The sequence below is a fragment of the Selaginella moellendorffii genome, unplaced genomic scaffold (genome assembly GCF_000143415.4).
Source record: "Selaginella moellendorffii unplaced genomic scaffold, v1.0 SELMOscaffold_3, whole genome shotgun sequence".
NCBI lineage: Eukaryota > Viridiplantae > Streptophyta > Lycopodiopsida > Selaginellales > Selaginellaceae > Selaginella > Selaginella moellendorffii.
Window position 1 is genome coordinate 3,254,722 of NW_003314264.1, and position 21,161 is coordinate 3,275,882.

Sequence of the window (21,161 nt, forward strand, 5' to 3'; positions counted from 1 at the left end):
TCCTTTAGGGTCACAGCAGTTATTTCTGCAGGAACATCATGATGTTCTAGTGGTAGGACATGGTGGAAAACAAAAGACACTTGCTTCATTAAAAGAGGGATGGAAGGTGATGTAGCAGATTATGTCCGTTCTTGCTCTATATGCCAGCAATGTAAGTGTAGAACTGAAAAGTAGGTTGGGAAGTTGCACCGGCATAGCCATTTCAGAGTGTGATACTTGACTTTATCACTTACTTGCCAAAGTCTAAGGGTTATGATACTTTGATGGTGGTTGTGGATCGGTTGTCAAAAATTGCACACTTCATTCCAACTATAGAAACAGTGAATGTAAAACAAGCAACAAAACTCTTTTTCTATGAAGTATGTGAGTTTGTGGTTTTTCTGAAGAGATGATTTCAGATAAAGATTCAAGATTTATGGGGAAGTTTTGGGGCACATTATTCCAGTTATTCAGTATCAAATTGAAGTTTAGTATAGCTTATCATCCTCAAATTGATGGGTAGACTGAACATATGAATGCCCAAGTTGAGGATTATTTGCAGTACTATGTCATGGCAGACCAATGTGACTAAGTTAAACATTTGGACACAATAAAAATCTATTATAACAACACATCTCATAACACTATTGGCTATTCTCCATTGGAAATGCTGCAAGGGAATGCTCGTGGGGTTCTTTAACAAATTGGTATACCAAAACCAATATCTAAAGTGTTGGTCTTGGCTATTGAGACTTATGCAGAGTAGTTACGTGAAGGGTGGTCTAAAGCTACTGAGGCAATAGGTAAAGTTTAGGATAGATATTGACATAATAAGGATCTGTAACATTGGGATGTATCTTATCAAGTGGAAGATCATGTGTGGCTATCTTCTTGAAACTTGAATATAAAAAAATCTTTATCTTGGAAACTATTATTAAAATATGTTGGGCCCTATTGGGTATTGAAGCAAGTTGGTGATGTATCTTATAAGTTGGATCCTCTCGATGAGTTATCCCGTGTACATGATATGTTTCATGTTTGTTTACTAGCCCCATATTGTGTTGTTATGGATTGCTCTATAGACATTTGTCCCCCTCTGGAAGTTGTAAATGTTGATCTTGAGTATGAGGTCGAGGCGATTCTCTTGTTTTATAAGGCTCATGGTGGTCGTTCCAAGGAATATCTAGTTAAGTGAAAAGGTTATCTGACTTGTGAATTAACTTGGAAACCTCTTAGGAATTTTACACATGCTCATGAGCTTGTCACGGAATATGAAGATTGTAATAAAAACTAACTTTTGTAAATCTTGTAATAAATCTTGCAAATTAATAAAGTAATATATTTCTATAAATCAAAGTTTCATTTCTCTTATTTATTAGTATTTGGGTCAGTTTTGGCAGGTTGACTTCGGCACTTCGGTGCATGGGTCCAATCCATAACCATGGGGATAACTATTATAGACTGATCACAAGTCCTTACCTTTCTCTCATTGACTCATTGTTGAAAAAGGGTATAGTTGTGTAAACAACTTCCTCTGCCAACTTATAATAGTTGTCTAAATCTTCCTGACGGGGTTGATTTCTTGCTCAGGGGAAGTTAGGCCTCTAGCTCTCAAACTATGTTGCTGTGGGCAGGGATATATCATTCTTTTGTAAGCTGAGTGGTACTCAGAGCAGCAAGGGTGGCTAACTCCGCTAATCATTTCCTTGTTGGCAATGGCTGGAGGGTGTCTGAGTTTTAATGTCTTTGGACATATAGGAGATATCGTTCCATAACTTATTTAAGTCAGTGTGTTTCCTATATAATGTGCTTTTCGTTAACTTTTAGAGTTATTTCTTTGACGATTTGCTATACTCAGGTATACATCAACGAGGATATCAATCTTTCCAAAAGGGGGGAGAGTGTTGCGAATATGACTTTAGGTATCTAAAGATATTTGTTGGCTAGTTTTTATAAACACTCTTTCCTTATTGTCATGATGGTAAGAGATCAATACAGTTGGTTCCTTTTATAGTTCTCACTTGAGCTAGTTAAACTAGTTAGTTTGGCTTATGTTGGGTTGTGTCACTCTTTGTTTTGCATTTGGCTTGGGTCTAAACCCAAGCTCCACGTTGCTTTAATCGGTGTAGTACTTTCCTCTTTGCATTAGGCCATTGGTATGCCAAAATCGTGTTAAACATCATTTGACACCATTTTGCATATAGGTGCTAGATATGGGAAGTTGGTGCTTGTGAAATTATATCAAACCCTAATAAATATGTTTACTACTTAACATTTTACTTCTTTCCAAATAAGGGACAAAAGAAAAAAGTTAAAAATGAGTAGAAAAAGTAAAATTGACTTTTATTTTGCACTAGATTAAGATTTGTTAAATATATTAGTGTCTTTAGCACTAAATCTATTCTTTATCTCCAAATGTTCAAACTAGCCAAAATTAATAAGTTAATGATGAGGAAATAAAAGTCTTTACTAGAATAAATATGGTTTTAAATAAATCATAAATTTGTGAAAGATAAAATTTGATGTTATAATAGAGTTTCAATAAAGATTTTTAATTTATTTAAGCTATCATTCTATTCTTGGAAAATATTTTAATAATATATTATTTAATTAAGGGAGCTACAATTTTCAACTATAAATTTTAAATGTACATTCTTCAGTAGGGCATAAAAATATTTTATCTAAGCATGATGGAAATATTAAATTTATGAATCTAGAAAAACATTATTGATGTTTTATGGAAAACAATAATAAGGAAGATTATATTCTTTATATAATAAAAGTGGTTCACCACCTTGTGATACTGAATTTTTTATTGAATAATTTAAATTTAAAAACTTTAAATTATATTTATCAATGGGTATTAAATTAAAAATTTTAATTATTAGACACATGACTTCCTCAATGCAATCTAAAATATGGAATAATAAAAAATCTTTAACAAAACTTAGCAAAAAATATTATTTATTAAGTTTTATTAAAAATATGAATTTTTATATAATGTATTAGCTTAAAATGAATTTGTGAAGTTTTCACTAAAACAATTTAACATTTAGAGTGAAAAATAAATTTGAAACTATACCTTTTGCATGTAATAAAATTTAATTAGCTATAATAGGTATGTGTTTCTAAAAAGTAGTTGTCTTAAAATCATTATTTTATCAATATCTTATCATCACTAATGATAATTTCAATTAATCTGTAAGCCATTAACAAGTTAACTCAAAATAAGAAAAAATTTAAAAGCATAAATTTAGATCTAAATTTAAAATTTTACAATCCAAAACCTTAAATGATAATATTCATTAGTTATGTTTTAGCAACTAAGTATTTTATTTTATAATAAAATGTCTCATGTTCTAACCTTAAATTTAATGTTTCATCCATTTTTTTTATATAAACAAGTTTAGAAAAATATAAATAGTAAATTATTCTAGAAATTATGTTCTTTCTCAATAGGACAATTTAAATTTCAAAAAGGCACTATTTAATTTTAACAAAGTTTAAACATTTAATCTCTATAATTTTTAAGATTTTTAAAAATAATATTAGTAGAATATTTCTTATATAAAGAAGCTTTATATATAAATATGACTTATTTTTAGCATTTATGCAATATCTCACAATAAACTGAATTTTGTGTCTAAAATCCATAAATGATATTTGAAACTATTATATTAGCCTTTACATACTAAATTGAGTATTAAAGCAACAAAAATAAATATCATCATATTTATAATATAGCATTCTATATTTTTATTTTTAGTATATCCTCAGTTATTAGTTTAGATTTTCATTTTTATGAAAGAATTAATTTCAAACTCAAATTTAATGGTTACTTTTATTCCCTTCATTGTTTATCTTTATGAAAATATTTTATAAAATAATATAAACCATTTATTTAGAAAGTAAAATTTTTTAACATTTAAAGTCACTACTAATATTATGAAAATAGATCCACATACAATGTAAGGAGGAGCAACAAGCCTTTCGGGGTGGAACACGTCCTTCTCCGTGGAAATGCACATGCCCTGTCCAAAGATATCAAAAGCCTCCGCTAAAAACAAAATCTTGTTGTAAGTTGTGAGCATTAAAAACCAAGTTGTGCTACCTTGAAAAACCTCCCTTCTCATTGTGTTGCTGCCATTACTTGAATTCCTTCATTAGCAAAGATGGGATGAAATGCAAGTGTGTCATAATATGTTTTTCAAATCTTGATAGAAAAAATACTATCAAAAGTAAATGACAAAATAGGAATTGCTTTTAAAAATGAATTTTTTTCCTTTTCTATTTTAAATTTAATAGATATTATAGCCACATACTTCCATGACAATCATACTCAGTGGATTGTAGGGCAGAAAGTGGCATTTTATCGGATGGATGACATAGAAATAAAGCTGAAGGTGAGTGCTATTGAAAATCAATTATCACAAAATATAAAAATCAACTTTTAGTAAACTAAAAGTTTTTAAATTATATAGATACCATTAATATAAGTTTAAACATAAATAACAACTATTCTTTGCATTGCTAGCTTATTTTCTTTATCATATTTTTTTAAATTTAGTTACAACTGAATACATTATGATTAAGTTAGGGAACTAACTGACTTTATTGGTTGATGTTGGCAAAATATGTAATGTGTGTGTATTTATTTAATTAAAAAGAAGTGTAAGAATTTTAAAATAAGTGATGTTCCTTTAAAAGTTAATCTTATTTTTAGAACTTTCTTAGCACTTTGTTTATTTTGTAAAGTTTTTTTGTCAGAATAATTAATTTTTATTTACAATGTTGCTTATTGGCCCTCATTCTTATCGACTGAACAAACTTTTGAGTGATAGCGATCACTAATGATTGTGTGCCAATTGATATGCTAGGGAGATCAAAAATTAAACAAAAGTGGTAGTGATAAATGTAAATTAATTTCATCTTCCATTATGAATACTCTGGTGATGATCTTAGATATATTCTCCTTTAGGTTTTATTTCAACCACAGTAAGTCTCAAGATAACTATTATTTATTTACAATGTTACTAATTGGCATCACCCGTCATTCTTATCAACCAAACTAACTTTGTGGTACTACTTGATTTAATGAGATGAAAGTATTGGGATCAAAGATTAAATAAAAGTGCTAATGATAAATGTAAACTAGCTTCATCTTCCAATATGAAAACTTTGGTGCACCATATTGGATATACTTTCCTTTAGGTTTTATTTTAACCATAGTAATATGTTTTCTCTCTAGAAGAAAGAAAAACAATTCTTTGGCTTTTGCTCCATAAGTAAATAATAGGAACTTTCAAGGTTGCAACTTCCAAATTGTTTACAATGACACATCATGCTGAAAAAGAGAATTGACAAGACTAAGATGGAAAAGTAATCACATGCTTAAGCTATAGCTCTTCCCATTCCAAATATTAAGAGTTTTCAAACACACTTTCAAAGAAAAAAAAAGCTTACATACACTACTTTTGTAACCTAATGTGCTTGCAAATATTTGAGATCTAAAGTTAGCAGGTTGTTTAACAAGCATTTGCAAATCACCACTACAATTATCAATTCAACAGAGTGATTATAGTGGCACTCACTCTTTCCCCTCTTGATTCTATTTTACATTCTAGTGCTCGCATTGCTAGATTATAACTGTTAATTTAAACAGATCACTAGTATATTCCTTTTCTAAAGCGAAGTCACACAATTCTTTGCTGGCTAAGTTGGGTTTCTAGTGCGGCTGTTGATTCCTGGAGGAGTGATCTTGCCTCGTTCCTTCTCCTGACCAAATCAGGGAGAAAATATGAATACAAAAACGAATCCAATGCATACTTGTGAACTTCTTCCACAGCTTGCTTTCGTCTTTGCACTTGGGTCTCGAGAATGCGAATAAGTGTCGCTCTGGCCTGGAGAACAATACTTTGCATGAGCAAAAAAGAAAGGATTTAGTTTTTGTCAAACCTGGTGTGGTCTGAGTGAATTGAGCAAGTGATGCATGTTTCTGAGAATGAGCCCCATGTCTTCCACTCTTCGAGCATACTGAGAAGGCCTCTCCACCAAAACGTCGGCGAGCTCCATCATCTGGAGCACAAGCTCTCGGTTCAAAGCCTTGAGCTCCTTCTTGTAGTCTAATCTCCCAACGTTTGAGGAGAAAGATCAATCCACTGGAAAAAATCTTGGTCGAGTCCAACTTACCAATGTTGGGTCCTATGGGATACAATTGACGAAGCCCCACTTCCTCCAAACTGGGTAGCGTATCGTCAGTCTGAAAGCTCAAGCTTATAAGAGAAGAGAAAAAGAGAACAGGGTCTAACCGTGTACGTGTTCCCAAACACGGAGTAAGTTCCCTGGAGCGGCGGAGGCGGCGATGCCGCGGAGGCTGGATCCTTGTAGAGCTTGTAATAGGGAGGCGGTGGCGGATAGGCAGCAGAAGTAGTAGCCATGGCTAGGGCTTCATTAAAACAGGGGTCAACGCCGAGACATAAGCTTACTCCTCGTCGCTCTTGCTCACTTAGCCATCTTCCCTGGCAAAGTAAGCGTTCGATCTCATCACAACTACCACGAAGCTATGTTAGCGGATGAGGTGGTATGTTCTTGGCATTACGTTTGTGAAGGAGGCAGCACTGGTCCCAAATTACGCTTGTCATTCACGAGCTCTTTAGGAGTGAGGACTTTTTTTTCTCTGTGGAATCTTGCTCATTTGTGTGCCATCGAAAATGTCAAGGATAAGGCCACGCAAAGGAGTCCATTAGGTGCTTACGATTGGTAAGAGTTTCCGTTCATTTGAAGGTCTTGTGTGTTGTTCTCTTTAGGTGTCGAGTTGCTACCGAGGTCAGAATTGAAGACACAAGTTTGTCCTGATACCTCCATACTGGAGCAAAATACAATCTTTGAAAGGACTTGAGGCGAGATACGCTTATACTTGGACAACGTTGTACCATTGAATCACGCGGTTATTTAGCTCTGTACAAGATGTTTTTAATCGGGACGTTCTGCCCAATCTAAACGTCCAAAAGTTGGCACTGCATTCGCTAGTAACTTTAAAGGTATATACGTCAAAGTTTTTTTCAGAAACAACAAATATCTTGTGCCAATGCCTTTAAACAAAAAGTGAGAAAAAAGTTCATGGAAATTTTTGAGCCGCCATTAATTTTAGACAAGCTTTTCTGTGGACACCTGAACACCATAGTTTATGAGGCAAGAAACAAGGACAGAGCAACGGCTATTAGATGCGTCCTCTTTATAAGGAAGCACTCCTACTGTTTTGTTGAGCCCAAGATTCCAAGAGTAACAAAGAGAGGGAGGGGGGCTCTCAAGATGGGGAGGAGCACAAACTCTTTAACAGTGTGTTTTTGCTTGCTGCTAGTCTTGTTCCTCCACAGGAGGGCAATGTGTGTTGTCATCACCGTGGGAGACTCGCTCGGCTGGACAAATTTCGATCTCTCCACGCAGAGGGTTCCAGATTATGCTGCCTGGGCCGCCTCTCAGCCAGTCGCATCGGGAGATTCCGTCGGTGAGTGGATCATCCTGTTTTTGGTCTTCTCTTCTCTTAGTTTTCTCCAGGCTTCCCTGTGAGTGTAGGTAGCGCCTTGGTTTTCTCGTTTCTCTAGTCCTTGCGCTATGGCTGCTAACAAACAATCCCGTATGAATCGTGCAGTGTTTCGATACGCTCCAGGCTTTCACAATGTGGCAATGCTTCCGTCCAAGGCCGACTTCGACAATTGCAACTTTGCGAAGGCAACCATGCTCGACACTGGATCGTCTGGCAACTTCACGGTCTGTAGTACGCTTCCGGACCGCTTTCTCGTGACTAAAGTGGCCAAAGCTCTCGCTTTTTTCCTTTTCTTTTTGCTTTTCCAAAGTGGATAGCTCCCGAGAAGGCTGGCGCGTACTACTTTGCGTGTGGATTCTCAGTGGAGGGCCAGGGAACGCACTGCGATGGCGGACAGAAAGTTACCATCAGTGTTGGCGTCTTGGCTGCTGCTCCTCCCCTGGCACTATCTCCAACTCCGGCCGGATTAGTCCTGGCCCCAGGGCTTCCTCCATCGTCACCATCGTCATCGCCATCGCCAGGAGGAGGACCAACAAGCCCTGCGGCTTCTCCAGGGATGGGACTGGTCCCAGCGATAGCTCCAGCGACGAGCGACTCACCCAGCTCCTCCATGGCGCCCAGTGGTAGCTCCGGAGCCTCGGCAGCGGTCCCTATAGAAGGGTCAGAGCAAGACAACACCTCGGTAAGAGCTTAAGCTTTTTTTTTTCTTTCTCGATCCGAGAGAACTGACCAGAAAATGGTTTGCTGTAGGGTGGCGATAGTCTCGCAACTTGGTGGAGGTTGATCGTCGTGTCCACTGTGGTGGCGCTGAGACTTTTGTGAGCGAGCGAATTGACTTGAATATAGAATGGAGAGCATACCGATGAAAGACTTTGAGTCTTTGTAGATCTAGACTCGTTCTCTAGAGATCAGGAGGGAGGAGGTCTTTCTGTCCAGGAGAAATCGTAAATGCTTGTTGATTTTTTTCTCCTCCACTTTCCGTCATCTTCTCAATCAATTGTCACAGAGAATTCGAAAAGCCGTGTCTGGAAAAGGATGTAACGATGGCGTGAGCTTGCGCGTGAAAGAAAAAGCCATAACGCACCAGGATTGAGGCAACGGATGATCAGAAACTTTGGCAGGCTGCAGCATGACTATCTCGCTGCACCTGGCCCTCCTGCGTGACTCAAACGATATTGTCAAGGCATTACTCCACACAAGAAAAACAAACCTGAGTAGGCCGAGGTGAAACAATACCGTCAGCATGATGATCCGTGCGCAGTCCCGGCGGAGAAGATGGATATCTGAATGCATGCGTACTCCTGATAGCCAGCAAAACATTTTTTCTGAGAGAAGTTTTTCATAGCTCAGTACCTTCGATCGGATACGATAGCATAACTAGACCGAGGCGAAACAATACCGCCAGCATGGTGATCGACTAGTGCGCAGTCCCCGCGGAGAAGATGGATCTCTGAAGTAGATGGATGCATGCGTACTTCTGTTAGCTAGCAAAACATTTGTTCTGAGTGTGAGTCAAGAATTTTTTCATAGCTCACTACCTCGTAAGTCTTGATGGAAGGACTCCACGCTCCTCGTTAGAGTTAACCACTGAAGAAACGTTGAAAAACAAGAAAAAACCTGAGCACGGCAAGCAAGCATAGAACTCTTTTCTCGACAGCCCGAAGAAACGAACAAAAAATACCTGTCAAGCGATCAAGCATGCTTCACTTACCTCGATCGGATATCGAGAGAATAGCATAACTAGTCCGAGAAACAATACCGTCAGCATGATGATCGACTACTGCGCACTCCGCGGAGAAGATGGAACTCTTAAGTAAATGGATCCTGCTAGCTCTGAAAACATTTATTCTGAGTGTGAGTCAAGAATCCTTTGATAGCTTAGTACCTCATTAAGTCTTTGATGGAATCAAAGCTCTTGCGAGGATTCATGGGCTCCCTGGAAAATCTTGTACGTAAAACCATTGTGAGCACGACAGACAAGCATAGAACGCTTTTCTAGCAACATGGACGCCTGGCCCCAGGAAAAACGAACAAGAAATACCAAGCAAAATGCCCCACAAAGAGAATGCTTCGCTTACCTCGATCGGCCAGGAATGCGGTGAAGATCGGCAAACCTGGAAGCACGGCGAGCGATGATCCAGTGCCAAGCGGGCCTCCGGGCAAAATATTTTGGCCGCTCGCCAAATAAGCCCTCAAGAATGGCGGTAAAACCCTACTAGAGGTTTGCGCGGCCTACATTCTCGACTCCACGATGTTCTACTCCCACCAATTGCTCTCCAAGAAAGGTCCCTTCGGGCAGATATGGTGAGAATGCGCGCGGATCGGCGCAAGCGTCTCATCGATCTCTTCTTCTCGCGTTTATTTGCAGGATCGCGGCGACGGTGCATCCAAAGATGAACAGGAAGAGGACCGATCAGATCGACATCGAAGAGAGCTGGTTTGTTGGATTCTTGGTTGGGAATTTCGATCGGATCGATTGAAATGTGCCGATCTCTCTCCACAGCATGCAGATCATCAATCCCGTCGTTCCTCTGGCTCTACGGCTGTCGGGAATCCTCATGGGTAAGGGATCTCGCGATGCATGTAGGAATTGCGTCTTCTAAGATCGATCTTTCTTGTAGGAGGCATCGTGAGGATCTACAACCACAAAGTCAAATTCTTGTATGGTAAGGCCATGGTTTATTTTCTCTGCTTTCGTTCACATTCTTTCCTTGATCAAGACGATGTCACGGAGTTCATGGTGAGGAAGTTTTCTTGGTTTTGTTCTTCCTCTCTCGATCATCACTGTTCGTTGGCTCCAGTTTAAGATGAAAACCAAACAAGCTGCGCTGAAGACCGAGGACACTACCAGGCTTCCTCAAAGGAGAGCTCGCGCTAAGTACGTAAGATGTTGTTTATCTTAAGCTGGCTCCACGCGATCTGTGACTCCAGGTTCGAAGCGATCACGATTGATGGCACCGAAGAAACCTTCCAGGATTTCGAGCGCGCGATGCTGGAGCCGGAAACACCGGACCAGGACGATCCCGAGTTTTTCACGGTTCCTCCTCTGGTGGCGAGAACCAGACCCAACCGATTTCAAGGTACGTGTCATCAACACGAGATCTAATGAGGTGAAGGAGGTTTGTAAGAACAGCTGACAACGAAGACATCACGCTGAATGAGGATAGTGTTCGCTCCTTCGCCACTGTTTTAGATGACGATGTCGAGAGGTAGGCAAACATGGAGAGTGTCTAAAGCGCGCTACGTTTTTCTGTGTTTCAGGGAAGAAAGTGAGTACAGGTTCCAGCAGCCTGAGAACTTTATTGACGACATGATCACTATGGATGCCCCGCTTCAAGGTAGAGCTGGTTGAAAAATGCAAAGCTTACATAACGACTAAATGGTGTTCAAGTTCCAAATGGACTTGAACCGATATCTGAAGAACGGGATGGCGACAACGAAAACGGTGAAGACAAAGGACCAAAATCGGTAAGCATCTGCCTCTACTACTCATTTCTTTTGTTATGCATTACTTTTGTAGCCGGAGCCTCATAAGCCGCGAAAGAAAAGAAAGACGATCAAGCAGCAGAAGAAACTCGTCTACGACGTCGAGTTGACTGAGATTCCAGCTCAAGTTTTCCAGTCCTGGCTGCAGGACACTTCAAATATCATCTACAGAAGAAATAGACGAAAGGTATGTGAACAGCGTTTTGCCTTCACTGACATTGCGATCAAACAGCTGTATACACAAGCATCGGCTGAAAGAGCAAAAGTGATGCTGAACAATCCCTTAACTTTCTTAGGCTGCGGTACCATACCGAAGTCACTTTTACCAGCCTCAATCGTTGATCTGTGGTCCAAAGCGACCGTGGTGACTCCAAGGCAACAAAAGACTACTTCTGAGCAGCAGAAACAACAAGAACAGCAAACATCTGCCAAACAGCAGGACCAGCAAGTATCTGCTGATCAATCGGTAGCACTACAGTAGCACTTAGAAGCTGTTTCACTGATGTTTTGCTCGCAGCCTCCTCCGCCGTTGGAATTCGCGTTCGAAGAGCCCGAGCGTTTTGAGGCACCTTTTAACTTTGACAATTACGGCTCCGTCGAGAAACTACGAGCACCCGTTCAAACTCCTGTTACAGGAAGCGAAGGAGGCAGCTTCTTTGATGTCCAAACCGGAGTGACTCCAAATATTTCAGGTTCCCCGCTTATAAAAAACTCCTTGGCGCAACAACTAACATTTCTTTTGTGTGTGTTTTTCCAGTGAACAGCGTCATGAATTCTAAACGAAAAAGGAGCTCTCAATCCACCGACAAGCTCGTTCCCGACGTTGTGGGGGATTATCCGACCAGCTTGAGGTCTGAAAACTTGCATGCCTCGTATTGCACTAACTAAAGAGTTTTCTGAATGTTTTTCAAGGTCCAAGAGGTCGCGAGCGTCGGAACGCAAGAGTGACTCGCCTTTTGGTACTGATTTTTATACCAACGACGTTTTCCCGGAAGAAAGAACTCCAGACATCACAGTTCTACCAAGCCAGTTTGGTAAGCTTGAAAGAAAACATTTCAACTGCTTAGAACTCTCGCGTGTCTCCGCCAGAAACAGAGCCGACTCAAGCCGCACAGGCCTATCAACGCGACTTAGACAAGCTCACAAGCATCATGCTCCAGTAAGCTGCTCCGAGTTTTTTCGATCATGATGATACCATGAGAAACATTTCAGGTACTTGCGGGAGCACTTCATCAGCTCTCCGGGGATCAAGGCGTTGTCCCTCGATAGCCTTACGGAAGGCATGAACGCCTCTCAGGGAGCAAAGATGTTCTTCCACATCTGCGGTGAGTCTCGATAGTGTTTTTTTTTTTTCTTACCAATGAGCTATGTTATGTTTCGTTCGTGCAGTCTTAGCTTCAAATAGCTATCTCAGTGTGCTACAAAAGGAAGCTTATGGCGACATCCTCGTTGGAAGAGGAAGCCTCTTTTGATTCACCTGCGTGGAAGCAAGAACAACAAGAACGTTTTTTGGCCGCGTTCCGGACTTTTCAAAGGGTTGACGAGACTTTCGTAAGTAAAAATTCTTCTTTCCGCGAGCTACGCAGCAATGGCGATGGAGTCCAACCGCAGCGTCAACAAATGGATGCGTAAGTTCTTCCCGAAAGCGAGCGAGCAGGATAGGGGCGAGCTGATCGATCTCTGGCGGAGAATGGAGAGCGTGAGATTCCCCGATCCGGACGAGACCGCGCTGAGCGAGGAGGAGCTCCTGGAGCGCACGCCCAGGGCGGAGATCCGCGAGACGGACATGGGGAGGATCATTGGAAAGGGGAGCTACGCAGTGGTGCACAGAGTGGAGTGGAATGATAAATCCTACGCCATGAAGAGCTTCTCCAGCAAATCCGAGGCGCTGCGCGAGCTGGCCATCCAATCCAAGCTCTCCGGTCACCCGCACATTCTCCCTCCGCTCGCCTACGCCGAGATCCCCCGAGCCAGCGACGCCCAGAGCGACAAATTCTCCATCCTCATGGAGCTCTGCGACGGTAGCATCGATCCCAGGGGCCGATCAATCGATACCCTCGCCGAATTCGCGGCCGCGGACGCGCTGGAGATCATGCTCCAGCTCGCGCGTGCGCTACTGTTCATCCACTCGCAGAGGATCATGCACCGCGATGTCAAGCCCGGAAATGTGCTCTATCGATCGAAGGACCCAGCCCAGGAGGGATTCGTGAGCGGCGGGACGATGATCAAGCTTGCAGATTTTGGGACCTCGCGATTCATCCGCGAGGGATCATACGTCCACACCGCCAAGAGGGGGACCAAATGCTACTGGGCGCCCGAGGTCGTACAGGATGGCCCAACGTGCCCGTACACGGACAGGGCTGACGTGTACAGCTTCGCTATGACATGCTATGCGATTGGCACGGGAAGAACGCCGCTGGAGCGCTACGCTAGGCTGAGCTCACGGGATTTCTACCGCAAAGTGTGCGGGTGGGGGTGGATTTTGCCCGGGAAGCGGCCAAAGGTGCCGCGATGGATGGATCCGGCGCTGGCGAGAGTGATGAAGCAGTGCTGGCATTCCACGCCCGAGGAGCGGCCGCCGATGGGGGTGGTGTGCTGGGCGCTCGAGTTCCTGGCGGCGCGGGCTAGCGGCGCCGCCCGCGCGGAGCTGAGGTGAGTGGAGAAGAGGAGTGGGAATTGATGGATCACTGATGGCTTTGCCCTGTCGCAGCCCCGCATTGTACCCGATTGTCAACGATCGCCCGTGAACCTCTGCGAGGATTGTGCCAAAGTGCTCAAATGGGCCATGGAATGAGGGAGGAATCGATCGAATTCTAAGATTTTCTTTGTCTGGCAGATCTTTCTTGGCTGCTCCAAGCGTTTCATTCTTTGATTTGTTTGTCTGATCATGATCAAACTCACGGGTTGGCGGTACGATTGCGTGTTAAATTTCGTGGAGCTTGTCAATTCCGACCATGAAACAAGAATTTTGTCTCCATTTTCGCGGAGGATTGCTGGGAAATTGACGAGATTCCGCCCATGTTGCACGATCCCGGTTCTTCCGACATAACGGCAGGAGAGATGCCGCGGATATTCTGTTTGAGGCCACTTCAAATCTGGGCTTACCAGCGCTTCTCTCTCCTGCTCTCGCCCATGGACGAGGAATGACCACGGCGAGCTCCAAGAAGAAGGAAGCTATGGCGGTGTGCGGCAGCCGCCGTGGGCTGCCATACACGTGGCAATGCATCTGGGCGTTGGCGGTGGCGGCGTCGATGATCGTCTACTCTCTCGCATTGTTCAATGGCCCTTCCTCTTCCTCCTCCACCTCCTGCGCGAGGGATCGCTCCAGCAGCAATCGCGAGCTCGCGGCGGCGAGGAGCAGCGGCGGCCATGGCGATCACGAATCGCTGTGGGAGTGGCGCGGGGATTTGCGGCAGATGGAGGCGGCGTGGAACCGGCTGTGCTTCGGCCCCATCCAGGAACGCCTCCGGATCGCGCTCTTCGTCAAGAAGTGGCCAGTCGGGGGCGTCCCGGGTGGCCTGGAGCGCCACGCTCTCACGCTCCACCGCAATCTCGCCGCCAGGGGCCACGAGATCCACGTCTACACCTCCGCCGCTGCTGGCTCCGACAATCCGGAAGAGCTCCTGGACGATCAACAGGATCACGGAGAACGGGGGCTCTTGCATGTCCACTTCTCCCGCCCCAACGCCGGCGGTGGATTCGACTATCACCGCGCCTGGGACCAATTCCTCGCCGACAACTCCACTCATCCGGGCGGATTCGACATCGTCCACTCGGAGAGCGTCGCGCTGCCGCACTGGAAGGCCCAGCTCCTGGGATCCAACCTCGCCGCCTCCTGGCACGGCATCGGCTACGAGATCATCCACTCGGACCTTGTCCAGGATCTGGTACGCAAGCCCGGCGAGCCGCGGAGCGCTGACCTCCAGCGATCGCTTGGCGAGCGCCTGACGCGCGTGGCGGACGAGATCAAGTTCTTCCCCAGCTACCGCCACCACGTCGCCACCAGCGACTACGTGGGCGACGTCCTCCAGACCATCTACGAGATTCCGCTCCGGAATGTCCACACCATCCTCAACGGCGTGGATGAGTCGCGGTTCCGCCCGAGCCTGGACGCAGGCTCGGCATTCCGCCGCAAGTACGGCGTGCCGGTCAACGCCAGTCTCGTCTTCGGCGCCGCCGGTCGCCTGGTCCGCGACAAGGGCCACCCGCTGCTCTTCGAGGCCTTCTCGCGGATAGCCGCGCGTCACCCCGGGGTGTTCTTGCTCGTCGCGGGCCACGGCCCCTGGGGCGACCGCTACCGCGAGCTCGCGCCAAATGCCAAGACGCTCGGCCCCATGGATCCCGCCCACCTCGCCGACTTCTACAACGCGCTCGACGTCTTCGTCAATCCGACGCTGCGCTCGCAGGGGCTGGATCACACTCTCCTCGAGGCCATGCAGTGCGGTAAGCCGCTACTCGCGACGCACTTCTCGAGCATCACTTGGAGTGTGGTGGTGAGTAGCGACTTTGGCCATACTTTCTCGCCCAACGTCGACTCGCTGGAGCAGGCTATGGAGGCCGTGATCGCGCAGGGCCGCGACACCATGCGACGTAAAGGAGAGCTCTGCCGCGATTATGCTTCGCTTATGTTCACGGCCACCAAGATGGGAGCTGCGTACGAGCGCCTCTTCCTGTGCATGAAGAACGAGAGTTACTGCCAGTATCCGCTACCTGGAGACTGCCCGGTTGAGCCCAGCAAGTACTAGAACACGATGTCATGGAACTTTTTTATTCGTTCTTTGTTTTAGATCTCCAAGTTGTCCTCCACAAGCAAGCTTCCCTGTGATTTATTCCTTCCAGCCGAGCGTCATGGCAGCAGCAAAGATGTACAATACGTGATTGATACACTTACAGAGCGGAGGAATCTTAGATCGTGTATAGAAACAACGACTTTTTTTTTTCTGTTTTTTTCGGGGGTTCATCAGTAGTATGCTTTCCTGGGATTGTTCTGAATGAACACGACCGGGTTTGTGTCTCGAGATTCCACGAAAACAAATAGAGAAAGCTTACCAGTGGATTCGGACGGAACCTGTAACCCAGCATCATACGTTTCTTGTACTGCTCGTAGATGTCGTCCTCAGAGTTTACTTCGCCAGGTTGCTGGGCTCCCAATCCCAGATTGTTTAGCTTCACTTGTCCCGCTTGCACCGGATCGGCACGGCCACCTCTAGCACTTCCAAGTCCCTCACCTGAAGCATATAAAGCAGCTATTACAAACAAGGAGAAATTTTTTCGAATGCATTACCTTCTTTCCATCCCATCTTGGACAGTAGACGATGGCCTACATTGTCTGCTTGAATCCTGGCTTTCTCGGTTGCTTCTAGTATGTTTTTCTGAGCACTGACGTCGTTACATTTCGCCATAAATCTTTCCAGCTCTTCCTGAGGAATGTAGTCTCCCATATGGTGACCCCTCTTTGTGGAGGCTGCATAGTGACTGTCAGCACGAATCTCAAGACCTTATCCTTACGTGTACTCGTCAGTGACAATGGTGGAGGCATTTCATCTTTGGTTTGCTTAGGAGCCTTTCGGAGGTCCTCCTGGGCTGCCTTTTTCATATAAAAGTCCATCATAGCCAAAGAGTCTGGCTCTGTTGATTGTTTGGCTGAAACAGTAGAGTCAGAACCCGGAATATTTAAACACTTTGCATACCTGTGTCTTGCTCTTGCTCATGGCGTGCTTCTTCCCCGTTCTCGTATAGAGCCGAGGCAGGGGTTTGAAAGTTTGTACGTTGTGAGCTTCTCTGTGGAAACGATTGTTGCCGAGATGGTGTGGCTGAAAAACTTATCCCAACATAAACCAGCTAGCACCAGATGTGAGTAACATTTTACCATGTTGCAACACGATCGGAGTATGGGGCTTATTGAGGAAGGATTCCTCCTCAGCAAGCTTGTGCTCGTAATACTTGTAGTCCGAGCAATCAACATCGAACAGAAACCTGCCAAAGAAAAGAGATAAACGCTATTCATGCACCACCATAACAAAATAGAAAACAAGCGAAAGAAGCAAGCATTCCAAAAACACCACAATTCCCTCTCAATGGCCTACCCAAAACGAGGATCCGTAGGGTTCTTCTGCCGTGTGATATCTTCAAATTCCCGACCACTTTTTGCGACAAAACTGGCAAGCTTCTCCGCTACCTTTCTCACATCAGGATCAAGAGGAGGGGCCGGCAGAGCTGCAAGCATGACACAGGTTTCAATCAAACCACTTAACGAAACTGAACTGAATTACCTGAGTGCGAGGGAGCGTCAACAACATCAAATCTCTGCTTCTTCGCGGGTCTCTCCATCACCACCTTGGCAGCCGCAGGAGCAGTACTAGCGGCAGCAGCACTCTCCTCCTCATCATCATCGTTGTCACCCAGCTTCAATGGATTCACCGCAGGCCTAACTACCTTGGCCTTCAAACTGAACGCTAACTTCCCGTTTGACGCTGGCGTTACGGGAGCTGCCTTGGAACCTATGGAGCAATTCTTCTTGATCGTGATGCTCACGGGCTGAACTCCCGTGCTAGAACTGGTGCTGCTAGTGCTCGTGCTCGGCGGCTCACTCACAGCGCTAGTAGTAGCGGCCACAGCGGCAGCCCCTTGCATTTGCTTAAACCTCTCAAGAAAAGAGCCATCGTTGGGAAACGGCGGGGTGCTCATCTTCCCTTCCCTGTTTGTTTCTCCCTCCTTTCTCACTTTCTCTCGACCTATTCCTCAAACCTGTGCCTGCGCTGCCAGATTTTTCTCACATACTCTTCTTCTCCCTCGCTGCTCCAGAGGAAACCGGTACCGTGCTGATACCCTGCTCAATTCCCTGGTCAGCAATCTGGTTCTCAACATTCTCATAGCTCTAGCTAGCGATTCTTCCCAAAATCCCCCTCTCCAGGCCAGAATCACAGAGAAAAAAGCAATCCAGCCAGAAAATCCCACGCCACAGACAGATCGGGGGAGAGAGAGAGAGACACCCATACCTTTCTCCGCGACGACGGCCAGAGCCCTAACTTGGATAAAATGGTTTCTAGGGCAAGCAGTTTGGGCCACAAAAAATTATAAAAAGGGGGTTTAAGGAGAATATTCGTTTCTAAAGGTGTGCCTCGTTTGTGGGACGGAAATCGTCCAAGGGGGCGGTCATGCGTTCCTTATTCTAGGGTTTGGGCGAAAGCAAAAGATCGGCTTATCGGCGTGGGCGGCGTTGCTCGGGGATCGATCGACCGCGACGGCGCCCGCGCTGTGCTAGGTCGGCCGCGGCGCTGCTGCGATTCCAATGAGGTAACAAAATCCGCGGCCTCCTCCTGTGTGGTGCCTTTTCTTTCCCCGATTTCGCGAGAATCGGAGCTCCGGCCATGCTTAAGAGGGAGAGTGGTGTCTTGCTTGATGCAGCCGATAGGGCAAAGATAGGCGGCGGTGGTGGGCGGAGGGTGAGTCCTATGGAGAGGCGAGGGAGTGAGAGTAAGGCCGCCGCCGCCGCTCCTCTTGCTCCTCCTTCCCGCGTCAATGTGTTCGAGCGCCTCAAGGCTCTGGATAGGGAGAGAGAGAATCGAGAGGAGAGGGAGAGAGAGAGAGGGAGGCTCGAGAACGAGCAAGACCATGAACTTGTTACCCAGTATAAGGCAGCTCTTGGCGAGCTCACTTTCAATTCCAAGCCGATTATTACTAACTTGACCATCATTGCTGGGGAAAACTTACATGCTGCTCGAGGCATAGCCAACGCGATCTGTTCTCACATCATGGAGGTATGTGGATTCCTCTCTTTCCTTTTTCTTTTCTTTCCTTTTCTTTGGTCCGTTTGGTTTCTAAAGTTTTGGTTTTCTTTCTTCTGTTTGGTTGTAGGTGGCCAAGGAGCAAAAGCTGCCTGCGTTGTATCTCCTGGATAGCATTGTGAAGAACATCGGACGTGACTACGTGCAGTACTTTGGCGAGCGCCTAGCGGAGGTATGCAAAGGATTTTGTTTAGTCGACGCTCTTTTTTGACAGTCCTGGGTGGACGGCAGGTCTTTTGCAAGTGCTACAGGCAAGTCGACCCGACGACTTACCCTGCAATGCAGCATCTCTTCAAGACTTGGCGTGGTGTTTTCGGGCAAGCTCCTTTGCGAGCAATAGAAGTTGAACTGCATTTTTCTACAATAAATGGACCTTCTTTAAGATCTGTAGAATCGGTACCTCCTCGTACTGGGCATGGGATTCATGTAAATCCCAAGTACATCCTCGAAGCTCAAAAACAGCTCCAACAATCTAACAAGGTATTGTAGTGACTTTTATCTGTTGTTCTATCTAATCTTCTTGTGCAGGAGGTTCCAAGAAATGGCGACACTGGATTCCAGAAGCGGTGGCCCGAGAAGAATAGCAAGGGCGGCTCCTTGCCTTCACACGCGACTTCCAAGACAACAACAGGTTTGTGGAAGACCTCTGACAGAGGGGATGGAGGCTCAAACGACGAAGTCCGGAAGGCTGCTGTTTCCTCGCGTTTAACAGGCCGTGGACAGAACAAAAACAAGCGCTCGCTGGCCGATACGGGTTTTTCCGATACACCAGGAACCGAAAGACACGTGCAGTCACCACGGAGGGAGGTTGACGGACGACACTTCAAGGCTAAGGTTCGCTGTTGGATGTTTTTCCTTAACTTTACTGTTTTCCCTTTTTCTATTCGTGCAACTAACTAGAATTTGCAGGACGTCCTTGATCCAGCACCGCCACCACCACCACCACCGCCACCTTTGGCTCAGCTGCAGCAGAATCCTCCACTCCCACCACAGTTTTCAGCTCTTCGACCACCTAATAATCAGTTCCAACATCCTCCCATGATGCCCCACTCGCTGCTGCCTCCAGCGGGGCCTCCCCTTCATCCGTTTGGCATGCCCGCCTCGGAACCCTTACCAGTTTCTAATACTTCTAGCCTGTTGTCCGCACTGTTCAAGACCGGTTTTATTCCTCCTGAGCCAGAGTCCCAACTTCAGCCTGAGGCTCTACTACCGCCGCCGCCACCTCCACCTCCACTTCAATTTCCTCCTCCACTACCAATGTTTCCGGCTCCTGCACCACCGCTTGGGCCATCCGGTTCTGGACCTGGACCTGTTGGAGGACTCGGGAATCTCTTGTCATCGCTCATCACACAAGGCCTAATATCGGCAAACAACACAGATGTTACAGGACTGGGAGTGGAGTTCCGCCAGGAAATTCTCAGGGAGCGGCATGACATCGTGATCAACTTGCTCTACTCGGACTTCCCGAGGCAATGCAAGACGTGCGGGCTTAGATTTAAGGGACAGGACGAGCACAGCAGGCATATGGACTGGCATGTAACTCGGAACAGGAGGCAAAAGTCGCAGAAGAAGTCCTCGAGAAGGTGGTTTGTGGGACTCAAGGAGTGGATTGGCGGCGTCAGTGCTACCGAGTGTGAAGCTAGCACGCCGCCGTTGTTCGCCGAGGAGGCGGAGGTTCGCAAGGTGGAGGAGGACCAAAACTTCGCAGTCCCGGCAGACGAGAACCAGAGCTCGTGTGCTCTGTGCGGGGAGCCATTCGAGGACTTCTACAGCGACGAGACGGACGAGTGGATGTACAGGGGAGCAGTGTATATGAACGTTCCTCCGGGAACTTCGACCGAGGGGATGGATAGGACGCTTTTGGGACCGATCGTTCACGCCAAGTGTAGGACGGAGAATGCTGCAGCAGCTGCCGCGGCTGCTGCTTCCTCCGGCCTTTGACAATCGAAAGGTACTCGAGCTCTTACTTTCTCTCACTTTTCGTTGTTCTAGTTATATTTCTAGGATGATTTTCTAGGATGATTGGAGAACTTACGTGGTTTGAGTGTCCAGGCCGGGGAGTTTCTTATTGGGATCGGGGAGAGGCCGGAGAGGAGAAATCCGTAACACAGGTGGGCTGGGTCGGTTTGTAGAAACAACTGAGTAACATTTTTGGCTGTACAAGAGTGTAAAATGAGAGGACGAAAGAAAGAATTGATGTTTAATCGCCGGAAACAGCACAAAGTAGCTCTGTGTGGTTTCTTTCTAACGATCTTTGCTACTGGCTGGCCCCTCTCGCTAGATCTCTCTAAAGTTTCTACATGTTTTCTTTTCCTTGTTCATGGCAGATGATAATCAATAAACTAAGTGTTGAAAAGTTTCCC

The 21,161-nt window shown here is 45.6% G+C and overlaps 7 protein-coding genes across 7 annotated transcripts; 5 read left to right on the plus strand and 2 right to left on the minus strand.

The window, feature by feature from the left end:
- Positions 1 to 5,615: 5,615 nt before the first annotated feature.
- On the minus strand, positions 5,616 to 6,614 carry LOC9655329 (mediator of RNA polymerase II transcription subunit 7a). Its single transcript, XM_002963754.2, has 5 exons — positions 6,288 to 6,614; positions 6,169 to 6,238; positions 5,935 to 6,101; positions 5,806 to 5,879; positions 5,616 to 5,754 (listed from the first exon to the last, which is right to left on the minus strand). The coding sequence occupies exons 1-5, from the start codon at positions 6,414 to 6,416 to the stop codon at positions 5,673 to 5,675; spliced, it is 522 nt and encodes a 173-aa protein (XP_002963800.1). The 5' UTR covers positions 6,417 to 6,614; the 3' UTR covers positions 5,616 to 5,672.
- A 589-nt stretch (positions 6,615 to 7,203) lies between these two features.
- Positions 7,204 to 8,495, plus strand: LOC9655330 (cucumber peeling cupredoxin). Its single transcript, XM_002963360.2, has 4 exons — positions 7,204 to 7,486; positions 7,631 to 7,749; positions 7,836 to 8,207; positions 8,276 to 8,495. Exons 1-4 carry the CDS (start codon positions 7,291 to 7,293, stop codon positions 8,345 to 8,347), a joined length of 759 nt encoding a protein of 252 aa, XP_002963406.1. The 5' UTR covers positions 7,204 to 7,290; the 3' UTR covers positions 8,348 to 8,495.
- A 1,267-nt stretch (positions 8,496 to 9,762) lies between these two features.
- LOC9643617 (sister chromatid cohesion 1 protein 1) lies at positions 9,763 to 12,484 on the plus strand. Its single transcript, XM_024668504.1, has 13 exons — positions 9,763 to 9,829; positions 9,894 to 9,962; positions 10,029 to 10,087; positions 10,147 to 10,282; positions 10,457 to 10,605; positions 10,787 to 10,794; positions 11,046 to 11,477; positions 11,529 to 11,703; positions 11,769 to 11,862; positions 11,924 to 12,045; positions 12,101 to 12,170; positions 12,224 to 12,336; positions 12,401 to 12,484. Exons 1-13 carry the CDS (start codon positions 9,777 to 9,779, stop codon positions 12,481 to 12,483), a joined length of 1,563 nt encoding a protein of 520 aa, XP_024524272.1. The 5' UTR covers positions 9,763 to 9,776; the 3' UTR covers position 12,484.
- A 5-nt stretch (positions 12,485 to 12,489) lies between these two features.
- On the plus strand, positions 12,490 to 13,924 carry LOC112344136 (light-sensor Protein kinase-like). The gene is made up of 2 exons (XM_024668268.1): positions 12,490 to 13,663; positions 13,722 to 13,924. Exons 1-2 carry the CDS (start codon positions 12,600 to 12,602, stop codon positions 13,756 to 13,758), a joined length of 1,101 nt encoding a protein of 366 aa, XP_024524036.1. The 5' UTR covers positions 12,490 to 12,599; the 3' UTR covers positions 13,759 to 13,924.
- A 175-nt stretch (positions 13,925 to 14,099) lies between these two features.
- On the plus strand, positions 14,100 to 15,936 carry LOC9643618. The gene has a single exon (XM_002963362.2). The coding sequence runs from the start codon at positions 14,155 to 14,157 to the stop codon at positions 15,754 to 15,756; it is 1,602 nt and encodes a 533-aa protein (XP_002963408.2). The 5' UTR covers positions 14,100 to 14,154; the 3' UTR covers positions 15,757 to 15,936.
- Positions 15,751 to 18,051, minus strand: LOC9643619 (SURP and G-patch domain-containing protein 1-like protein). Its single transcript, XM_024668266.1, has 9 exons — positions 18,010 to 18,051; positions 17,284 to 17,840; positions 17,098 to 17,227; positions 16,881 to 16,987; positions 16,702 to 16,824; positions 16,520 to 16,654; positions 16,296 to 16,475; positions 16,061 to 16,239; positions 15,751 to 15,998 (listed from the first exon to the last, which is right to left on the minus strand). The coding sequence occupies exons 2-9, from the start codon at positions 17,696 to 17,698 to the stop codon at positions 15,972 to 15,974; spliced, it is 1,296 nt and encodes a 431-aa protein (XP_024524034.1). The 5' UTR covers positions 17,699 to 17,840; positions 18,010 to 18,051; the 3' UTR covers positions 15,751 to 15,971.
- A 127-nt stretch (positions 18,052 to 18,178) lies between these two features.
- Positions 18,179 to 21,154, plus strand: LOC9655331 (polyadenylation and cleavage factor homolog 4). Its single transcript, XM_002963363.2, has 6 exons — positions 18,179 to 18,771; positions 18,869 to 18,970; positions 19,030 to 19,278; positions 19,327 to 19,632; positions 19,708 to 20,749; positions 20,851 to 21,154. The coding sequence occupies exons 1-5, from the start codon at positions 18,382 to 18,384 to the stop codon at positions 20,737 to 20,739; spliced, it is 2,079 nt and encodes a 692-aa protein (XP_002963409.2). The 5' UTR covers positions 18,179 to 18,381; the 3' UTR covers positions 20,740 to 20,749; positions 20,851 to 21,154.
- Positions 21,155 to 21,161: the final 7 nt, after the last annotated feature.